This window comes from Eleutherodactylus coqui, chromosome 4 (assembly GCF_035609145.1).
Source record: "Eleutherodactylus coqui strain aEleCoq1 chromosome 4, aEleCoq1.hap1, whole genome shotgun sequence".
Taxonomy (NCBI): domain Eukaryota; kingdom Metazoa; phylum Chordata; class Amphibia; order Anura; family Eleutherodactylidae; genus Eleutherodactylus; species Eleutherodactylus coqui.
The window spans coordinates 32,530,133-32,541,249 of NC_089840.1; the positions used below are offsets into that span (position 1 = coordinate 32,530,133).

The window sequence follows — 11,117 nt, forward strand, 5'->3', positions numbered from 1 at the left end:
TCACGCCGGACACTTCTAGCTTTCAATGTGGCTTGCTTTTGAGGGCAGCCCACTGGGATCTAAGGCTGCAAGCCTGCATGGCGCACCACAAGTATCAGCGGGACTGGCACCCTTTGTACGCAAGTATAACACTAAGCGCCCCCCTAATATGTGGTAGGTGTGTGAGGGGTTGTTCACCAGTATTTTGCAGCTCTACCATAAAGCAATCTGCCTGTGGGTATGCGGTTGGGAGGTCATGCTTTCTGTATCACTATACCGGTAAGGGGTGGTGATTTTTCAATATACCGTATAAACTCAAGTATTAGCCGACCCGAGTCAATATGTTTTACCACAAAAAAAATTTGTAAAAAACTTATTGACTCAAGTATATACTGTAGTAGGTAAAAAAAAAAAAAAGCAATACCCACCAATCAGCCGGTGTCTGTGTCCCCGGCGCGATGCTCTCCCCGACGGTGCAGCCAGTTGCTGCTGTCTTCTCCCCGGCTTGCTTTTGAAATCACTGTCAGCGCTGTGAATGGATCAAGCGCCGGCCAATCACAGCCGGCGCTCGATAAACCAATCACAGCCGGCGCTCGATAAACCAATCACAGCCATTCAGAATGGCATTACTGAATGGCTGTGATTAGTTTATCGAGCGCCGGCTGTGATTAGCTGGCACTCGATCCAATCACAGCGCAGATGGCAGGGATTTCAAAAGCAAGCCAGGGAGAAGACTGCAGCAGCTGGCCGCACCGCCGGGGACAGCATCACGCCAGGAACACAGACGCCGGCTGATTGGTGAGTATTGAAGTCTTTTTTTTTTTTTTTATATACACACACCTTACTTTTTCAGCACCTTTTTTTGTGCTGAGGATTTTGGCTTCTGCTCGAGTATATACGGTATTCTAGTTCCAAAAATAAAAAAATGCATTTTGTACATCTTCACCTGGAAGAGACCGCTACTGCGACACGAATGTGTTAATAACGACAATGTATAATTTGTCACAATGTGCAAATAAGGAAGCTGGAACAATACCTCTGCAGCGCCACCTACTGGATGGCAGCATTCCTTCAAATAAATGCCTGACCCTTTAAACAGGTCTGTAGAGCAATGAATGGGAATGGAAAACCAATCGATATACCTGTATAAAGGGTCAGGCATTGATTTGAAGGAATTCTGCCATCCAATAGGTGGCGCTGCAGAGGTATTGTTCCAGCTTCCTTATTTGCATATTACCCAGAGGAGCATGCATGGCCTTATAAGTCTCCTCACTCACCTTCTTGCTGCTCTCCCTAAGGAGTGGTGATGTCACAATGTAAAATGATGGTTCCCAATCTTCTGCACGTCACAATCCTTCATTGTTGTTTTTCTTCACTATTTTACAATGTGAGGGGAAAATACTAAAACAGAAAAAAAACTAACAAAATCCATCCTATACAGAACCCCCTTCTGTACATCAACCCCTTAGAACATTCGGACTGAAGGTGTGACGTAGCACCTTTCTCCGTACAAACTTGATACGGTTACCTCTGAGATGGAGTAACCCCTCTCAGTAGAGTCTCCGTCACAAATGACAGCCCTGTATATAAGGGGGCATAAGGGGTTTCCATCACTCCCCTATGACAATATGGAAGATGGAACAATACCTCTGCAGCGGCACCGACTGGAAGGCAGCGTTCCTGCAAGTCAATGTCTGACTCTTTAGACAAGCCTTATAACAATGGCCGGGAAGCCAGGATCCTACTGCACACTGATGAGGGACAACCCCCCGAAACAGCTGTCTGTGTATGGTATCCTGGCTTGGTTTTCAATTTCCAGTCATTGTTATAAGGCTTGTATAAAGAGTCTGACATTGACTTGCAGGAACGCTGCCTTCCAATAGGTGGTGCTGCAGAGGTATTGTTCCATCTTCCAATTTGCATATTTCCCAGAGGAGCATGCAAGGCCTTCTAGGTGCTCTCCTTAAGGAGAAACGCTACACGTCCTGCTCCATATGACAGGCATGGGGGAACAGTATGGCTGGTTGTGTAGGGCTGCTGCTGCCATCACACGCAGTGACAAGACGAGCAAACTATGTAAATTCACAAGTGTGTGATATTATTTGCAAAAGACAGATTAGGGGGCCTATTCCCACCAACGTGTATACGTGGCAATACGCAGTGAATAGAACCCATTGATTTCAATGGGTTTGTTCACATGTCCATATTTTGCGCACACATTTCGTTCGCAAACTAATACACGCAGCACGCTTTATGTTCCTGCGGATTTGCACGGGAATATAGCACACATTAAACTAGTTACACTAATCGGCCATTACACTCAAAGAGTACAGTAAACTACGCACAGGCGCACACAAACACGCAACACACATAGCGCAAATGTGTGTAAAAGCACCTACACCCATATGAAGCCGGTCTAAAGCCGCTGTCACACCTGCGTTAGGGTCAGTTCAGGACGTCCCTTTTTCTGCTCCCAAGACTGAACTAAAAAAAAAATTTAAAAAAAAATTTAAAAATCCCCCCCCCCCCCTTGATCTCCTGGGTGGTTAAAATAAAAAAAAAATTTTTAAAAAAACAACCAAGTCAAGTTTCCGATTTTTTAAAAATGTAGACGGAAAAATAATGCTGTGGACTGCGCTATTCTTTGGAAACCTAACAGAACCGAAGCCTTTCCGTTTTTTTTTAAACCCATGGGAAAAAAAGAGTCTTTTTTTTTTTTTTTAGTTTTTCTTCTCACAAAACGGAGCAGAGAGGTGGAATCCCTGAAGTGACCCGAATGCAGGGGCCGCGCGGCGGTTATCTCCCGGAAGCACCAGCGCTCAGATTGGCGCACACGGTTTTCACCATTGTGTTTATCCTCATTGTTAACTCTCTTATAGCGATGCGTTACAGACAAGTATGTGTTATGGCGCTCACTGGGATCTACGCCAGCGCCGGACTCCGTCAGCTATAGTCACTAATAAATAACGGATTTCCTTTTTTCCGTTGCAGGTGTCAGAAGAGACGCCGACGCGGATCCCTAAACCGAGGGTCTGGACCACGTCCAAACTACCCATAAAGAAGTCAGTGGGAAACCCAAAAAATGGTGACCAGGTGAATAAGGACAAACCGCAATCCCTGAGAGTGACGCCCAATGTCCAGTGTATATGGAGGAGGTGACCGCCAGCCGCCACACGTCATGCTGTACCGCCATGCTGGAGCGCTGCTCTCTTCCTGTACATAGGGTGGTGACTGTCACACGTCGTGTTCCACCGCCATGAAAGACGCGCCGCTCTCTTCCTGTATATGGAGGAGGTGACCGCCACACGTCGTGTTCCACCGCCATGAAAGACGCGCCGCTCTCTTCCTGTATATGGAGGAGGTGACCGCCACACGTCGTACTCCACCGCCATAAAGGACGCGCCGCTCTTCCTGTATATGGAGGTGGTGACCGCTACACGTCGTGCTGTACCGCCATGAAGGACGCGCCGCTCTCTTCCTGTATATGGAGGTGACCGCCACACATCATGCTCCACTGGCATGAAGGACGCGCCGCTCTCTTCCTGTATATGGAGGTGACCGCCACACATCATGCTCCACTGGCATGAAGGACGCGCCGCTCTCTTCCTGTATATGGAGGTGACCGCCACAGGTCGTGCTCCACCGCCATGAAAGACGCGCCACACGTCCTGCTGTACCACCATTAAGGACGCACCGCTCTCTTCCTGTATAGATGGAGGAGGTCATTGCCACGCACCGCTCTATTCCTGTACATGGAGGAGGTGACCGCCACACGTCATGCTCCACTGCCATGAAGGACGCGCCGCTCTCTTCCCGTATATGGAGGAGGTGACCACCACACGTCGTGCTGTACCACCATGAAGGACGCGCCGCTCTCTCCCTGTATATGGAGGAGGTGACCGCCACACGTCGTACTCCACCGCCATGACGGACGCGACGCTCTCTTCCTGTATATGGAGGAGGTGACCGCCACACGTCGTGCTGTACCACCATGAAGGACGCGCCGCTCTCTCCCTGTATATGGAGGAGGTGACCGCCACACGTCGTACTCCACCGCCATGACGGACGCGACGCTCTCTTCCTGTATATGGAGGTGGTGACTGCCGCACGTCGTACTCCACTGCCATGACGGACGCGCTGCTCTCTTCCTGTATATGGAGGAGGTGACCGCCACATGTTGTACTCCACCGCCATGACGGACGCGACGCTCTCTTCCTGTATATGGAGGAGGTGACCGCCACACGTCGTGCTGTACCACCATGAAGGACGCGCCGCTCTCTTCCTGTATATGGAGGAGGTGACCGCCACACGTCATGCTCCACCGCCATGAAGGACGCGCCGCTCTCTTCCTGTATATGGAGGAGGTGACCGCCACACGTCGTGCTGTACCACCATGACGGACGCGGCGCTCTCTTCCTGTATATGGAGGAGGTGACAGCCACACGTCGTACTCCACCGCTATGACGGACGCACCACTGTAAATATGGAGGAGGTGACCACCACACGTTGTACTCCACCGTCATGAAGGACGCGCCGCTCTCTTCCTGTATATGGAGGAGGTGACCACCACACGTTATATTCTACCACCACGAAAGACGCGCCGCTCTCTTCCTGTATATGGAGGTCGTGACCTCCACACGTCGTACTCCACTGCCATGAAGGACGTGCCGCTCTCTTCCTGTATATGGAGGTCGTGACCGCCACACGTCGTACTCCACCACCATGACGGACGCGCCGCTCTCTTCCTGTATATGGAGGTCGTGACCGCCACACATCATGAAGGACGCGCCGCTCTCTTCCTGTATATGGAGGTCGTGACCGCCACACGTCGTACTCCACCGCCATGACGGACGCACCGCTCTCTTCCTGTATATCGCCCGGCTAATATCTATATGTATTTTGTCATTTCTATGGATTTATTTTCTACAATAAATGATTGTCGCTTCATCTGAATGGCCTCATTAAATATCTCTAGGTGGGTGTGGAGGACGCGACTGACACGAACGCGCCATACATTTATAATCCATTAGTATATACACGGCGGGCCGCAGAATAGTAGGCACCAGACCGGGAAAAAGAAAGTGCAACAAGCGCCAATTAATATGCACGACTATTGATCCACGTAGAGGTCCAGAAGTCGGCGGCTGCTGCTACATTTTCGTTACAATTGCCGACGATTAGTGAACATAAAGTTACATAAAGCACTTGGGATGCAGCTCACACATCAGAAGTGTTGTAGGAGTAAGGCCGGCGTCACACCGGAAAGCACGATATCGGGCCGTGAATCCGCCCCCATAACACACTCGCCATCCATGTAAAAACAGCCTCAGAGATCCTCCGGCGTGGCTGTCATCCGCGGCAGAGAATGGTAGAGTTTCTCCTATTGAAACCTCCCATCGCATCGTATATGGAGCGATGCTCCCGCCGGCCCCACGGAAGACAACGGGCGCTGCGATGCAATGCATGATCACACACACGATAGAACATGATTTCTTTTCTGCATCGCGGCGCCATGCGTGAAAACATCGCTCATGTGTTTTTAAAAGAATGGCGTTTATTTTTGTGCGTCTTGCAAGCACAAATCTCGCCCGATTTTCTCTCGCCCGTGTGACGCCGGCCTAATGATACTTTTAAACAGGCCAATAGTTGTCCAAGCAATTGCTCAAAAGAGTAATTATGTGCGACTGTCGGTCTGTAAGGCCTCATGTCCACGGGCGTACACGTAAAACTCTGCGTGTAGTTAGCTGTGTATCCCTGCGTACTGAACCTCTTTTTCCCTGCGTACAGCTGTATATGCGCCGCAATTTAATAAGCATGCAAAAAACTTTTTTTTTTAAAAAGCGGCAAGAATTGCATGTATCCTAGTAACACGCGTTTCACACGCAGTGCTGATGGAACCGGCTGCGTAAGCACTGCATTTGCCCCACACACACCCCCCCACCCCACCCCCAGCCTTCTAGATTTTCTAGGACGGCGCAGACGAGTTTACTATGACTGGATTCCGGCCGTGACGGCGCATTGCGGTCCTTCTGTTTCCGGTCTGGAGAAGGAACTGGGCTGCAGATGAGAGCTTTGGGGTACGTAACGTCACACATCGTGCGGTTTATCTTACAACTTCGCAGAGTAGACCCCACTGCTCAAGGCTCTCGTAAAGAGAAGTCGCATAAATTGCTTACCACTCGGCGCTGCGGGCAGCTGTATTGTGATAATGAAAGAACTAGTCACCCGTTTGCCCACACGGCGCCGAGCGTCAAGCAATTTGTGATTTTAAAAAATGGCAGTAGGCCCTCGCCTCATCCTCCATAGTCACCCGATATGACTACATGCAACATTTTTTTACGAGTGCTTTCAGCTGCTTGTTGTTCGTCTGACTTATCACAAAGTAGGTGAAAAACTAAACCAATTGTTAGAAAGATGAAAAAATAAAAATAAAATAAAATCACCAGAGCTGAACGCAACCTTCCCCAACAACGTCGGCCGGCGTGCCGCCTCAGAAGGGTCCGCAGACATTCACCTACCAACAGGAGGCGGTACTATTAACACCTCGGAACCAGATTCCGATTTCTTTTGGGTACCCCCTTGCAGATGAAAACGCAGCAAATTACTGCCACCTGCTGGTAACATCCAACCATCACCAGTGGTGAAGGGGCCGTTCTTTTACTACATTACATTTCGGATTTCTACCCTAAAGAGTGGCTACTACTCACACCACTATTCACACTACGTGCACTTATTTTTTGCTTTATAGTAATGTTACGCCTGCTTCATTATTCAAGTGGGCAACACAGAAAAAATGTGCGCATATTTTTTTTTTTTTTTATTATTATTATTATTTTTTTTTTGCGTGGAATTCAACACATTTATGCACCAATTTTATACTACAAACAGTTGTGTCAAACTAAATGTACCTAGGCAGCACTTAGCTTACACAATACAGTATAACATCTGCACTATCCAGGTCATATGACTGATGGCCTCTCCAGCCATCCTCAAGACAGGTCATCAATGGGTAATCGGTGGGGGCTCGTTGCTTGGAAAACCTGCTGATCAGCGGATTAAAGAGGCTGTGGCATTCAGGTGAGCGCCGTGGCCCCTTCTCAGACCTGTAATGTCGCGTTCATTGTCACATAACCTGACAGCAGCTCAATCAAGTGAATGAGACTGAGCTGCAATACCAGGCACAGCCACTATACAATATATGGCGCTGTGCCTGGGATGGTCTGAAATGGCGGTAGCGTTCAGCCAAGTGCCACTCTTACTTCAATCAGGCGATTGGCGGGGACCCTGAGCAGCGGACCCCTACTCATCAGCTACTGATGACCCAGCATGAGGATAGATCACCAGTCGTTTATTCCCAGAAAACCCCTTTAAGGTGCTCTCAGACGAGTGTTTGGTCCACAGTATGGAGTTAATGTAAATCTGTGTGTTTATACACATTACTGCATTTTTCACAGCTTTTTTTATGCGCAGTCTGACCGATTGTTTTCTGTTTTTGCTTTCGTATTGTTACTCTTTTCTATTGGGCAAATATGGATCAGAAAATACAATATACAGAGGCAAACACTGATGACATCCGGGTGTGAGGTACCGCTTCGTGTATTAACCCTTTCCAATCCAATTTGTATCCTGGTTTTCCTAGGGGGCTTACTCTTTTTCCGCCGTTATACAACGGCGCTATCTGCTGGCTAAAGCCAGTACTGCATGAGGTGACACGTTGGATAGACTCCGACAGCAGAGAGGCTGGTAATATACAGTAAGAGAACCCCGACAGACGTCTTCCAACATCAGAGCTGTACAGCCTTAAATCATAATGTCTTCAGACGTCAGACGGTGGATTGGAAAGGGTTAAGCGCACTGTGCACCAGAGAAAACCATACTAAGGCCGGCGTTCCAAGTGTCAGGCCCCTCCATCCTGTATGTCCGATGCAATTCTCATCCATCTGCATGAGAGAACATCACTCATCTAAGGAAACATGCTTTACTCCCTTATGTACTGTGATACTCAGGGAGTAACCCAAGAGTGCTCTGATGAATATGCAGGGGAATGCTGCCATCTTTGTTGAGCGCACTCATGCATGTAGAAAACTCTGCTGCAAGACTACTTTTCCTACCCCGACATCGTACAGGACGAGCCACAGACAAGTAATCCGGCACCAGACTCTGGTGGAAGCTGTCTAAAAGAAAGTCTGTCTTTGTTGCCAATAGCAACCAATCACAGCGCAGCTTTCATTTCTTATACTGTTAAAGGTAAAATGAAAGCTGCGCTGTGATTGGTTGTTATGGGCAACACAGATTTTTCTTTCAGACGGCGAGCAATTTTTCACACGCGCAATTTTTCTGATGTGCCTGAGCGACATAAAGATCTCGTCTCCCTATCAGGGCGCAGTCACATGACTATCACACACGTCACATGTCTGATTGCAACACGGACAGAGCTCACACGTGACCGGAGCCCACTGATTACAATGGGTTAATACAGATGATCGATGTTTCTCTTGAACCAATGGGCGGCGGTGCGCCCCATTTTTAGGGGAGTCTTGTTTAAGAAATGCCCATTATTTCCTTTGAGAGCCTGAAAAATAAAACAGCGCCCCACTGGCATGGAAAAGTGCGTTTCATACTGCGTGATGCGAATTTGACGTTCTCACGGGGGAAACAAAAAAATAAATAAATAAAAACCTGTTTTTTTTCTTGTAAAATGTACTGCATTCAAAAATCACCAGTTTAGCGATATTGGTTTCTCAGAAAGATATTGCACTTGTTCGTGTGAAACCACCGTGACAAAGATGTTCTGCAGCAGCAGCATTGCAAAGTTTTACAAGTATATCACTGATATAAAAGTTCCTTCAGTGAGGTCGCCGGTGAGCGTACGGATTTATGACGGCATGTGCCGCTGACCTGGGAGCGCGGTATGGCGGTACTATTACATATTCAGGGTCTTATGTACTCAGGAGAGGGTCTCATAGGGGGAACAGCTCAAGGTACCCCCTAATATAACTTCTATCTGCAGAGAAACCTCAACGCGACTTCTCATCTGCCAAGTATAGGAAGTCTCCAGCAAGCAGATCATACAGCCGCGGCCATCACACATATGACAGCCATCCCTTACCTTCATCAGCTGCCGCCTCCTGCCACCACTCGTCCCCCAAGTCATCAGCCATGTTCACCCAGATTGCTACCACCGGCACTTCACATCCAACTCAGAAACACATGTGTGGGCGGGGTTAGCTAGCCAAGCCTCGATCTCGCTGGAGACCACGCCTCCTGACTCTACTGATTGGCTTTTTTTTTTTTACAGCAATCGACTTTATTGACACCGTAAATAAAAGCATAACACTGTGAAGAGGCTTATAGCTGCTGAGAGCAGAGCACGAGGGAAAGCCCGAATGTGTGAAGTGCAGAACTAATAATAAAATCCTCATCAGCATTCAAGAATACAATATATTATATACATACAATAATGTAAGGGCTGAAAATCTGCCCCATGCTGCGGAATAGGGAATATGTGCTATGTAAATAGGATCACCTGACTGTTGCCATGTTCCCATGGCAACCGCGGATGGCAAACAGTTCAAGACGAATCCTCGGCTCGATGGTTCTTAAAACATTTAGCCTGGGTTCCCACGGGGCGTATTCTCAGCGGAAATCTTGCGGTTTGGCCGCAGCGAAAAATCACGAGATTTCCACCAGGAAAGCGCAGCTTCAAAACCCACGGCACTTACAGCTGCGGGTTTTGGGGTGGCCTGGCCGCATGGTTTTCCATCGCAGCTGGCGCTCCCATAGAGAGGAGAGCAGCCGCAACAGAAAAAAAATAAACATACTACGGCCAGGGAATCCGCGCCGCAGCGCCGGCTTTGAAGCGACAGATTGGCCGTCCCGTGTGGACGAGATTTTTGACAAATCCGCCCTGTGTGAACCCAGCCTTACAACAGTTTTTCCAAACATTGTATGATCGCGTTGCGACGGGTCATTCTAGTACCTTTAATCTATTTTCACCCATTTATACAGCACATATTCCGTATGCGGCAGCATGGCGCTGATTTTCAATACTTACATTAATATTTCCTATATTGTACACTATCCTACTAAAAGTATGTGAACCCCTATCAGTAGAATGGATCTTGTCTTATTAGCATGTCACGTGTCGTAAACCATCCTACATGAGATGCCAACCCTCGGAGGTGTCACCATAGTTTGTGACGGGAACTGCACGCTATTGGGTATACGGGTTATGTCGCTGCACACAAGCCGTCCATCACGAAGCGCAATGCATCGGCCCGTCAACAATGGTGCAAGTAGCGTCATCATTGGACAGTTGAGTAATGGAGGAACGTTCTATGGAGTGATGAATCCCGCTACTCCATCTTCACATCAGACGGATGTACCTGGGTGTGGAGGATCCTGGGGAACGTCGTCTGTGCCAACAGTTTAACACGGCAGAGGTTCCGTTATGGTCTGGGGATGTTTTATGTGGATATGCAAAGGTAACAAGAGGGCATCCTCTATATCTGGAAGAAAGCAGGTTTCATCACCAACACAGAAAGGGGTTCTTTACTGTAAGAGCAGTGAGACTGGGGAACTCTCTGCCTGAGGATGTGGTGATGGCAAAATCCATGGAGGAGTTTAAGAAGGGACTAGATGCGCTATGATATTACAGGATATAGACATTAGGTGACCAGCGGGGTTAATGATCTCATATGTTGATCCAGGGATTACTTTGGCTGCCATTATGGAGTCAGGAAGGAATTTATTTCCCTCCAAATGAGCTGAATTGGCTTGTTGGGTTTTCTGTTTGCCTTCTTCTGGACCAACAAGGGGGAGGTTAAAACAGGCTGAACTAGATGGACATTGTCTTCATTCAGCCTAGCATACTATGTTACTATGTTATGGTCTCGGCTCATTGATTGTAGTGATACGAACCATTAACACAGAGGTGTACCTGACATTGTAGACAATAATGTGCTGCTGACAATGTGACGATACTCTGGGAATGGTCGGCCATACTTACAACAGGACAACGCGCCTCATCACACATCCAGCCCTGTTTTACATTGGTTCGAGGATATGAATGTTCCACGATTGGACCGGCTGCACAGAGTCCTGACCTGAACCTACTGAACATCTCTGAGATGAACTGG

General features: G+C 48.3%; 2 protein-coding genes across 2 annotated transcripts in view; one reads left to right on the forward strand and one right to left on the reverse strand.

Annotated features, from left to right (window-relative positions):
• The window catches only part of LOC136625169 (filamin A-interacting protein 1-like), a 44,856-nt gene extending 39,930 nt beyond the window's left edge, over positions 1-4,926 (forward strand). Inside the window, exon 3 of the mRNA XM_066599177.1 lies at positions 2,971-4,926. Coding sequence (XP_066455274.1) covers positions 2,971-3,138 — 168 coding nt within the window. The 3' untranslated portion in view covers positions 3,139-4,926. The remainder of the gene's footprint in view (positions 1-2,970) is intronic.
• Positions 1-9,209, reverse strand: part of CMSS1 (cms1 ribosomal small subunit homolog) — a 262,721-nt gene extending 253,512 nt beyond the window's left edge. The window contains exon 1 of the mRNA XM_066599173.1: positions 9,089-9,209. Coding sequence (XP_066455270.1) covers positions 9,089-9,140 — 52 coding nt within the window. The 5' untranslated portion in view covers positions 9,141-9,209. The remainder of the gene's footprint in view (positions 1-9,088) is intronic.
• Positions 9,210-11,117: the final 1,908 nt, after the last annotated feature.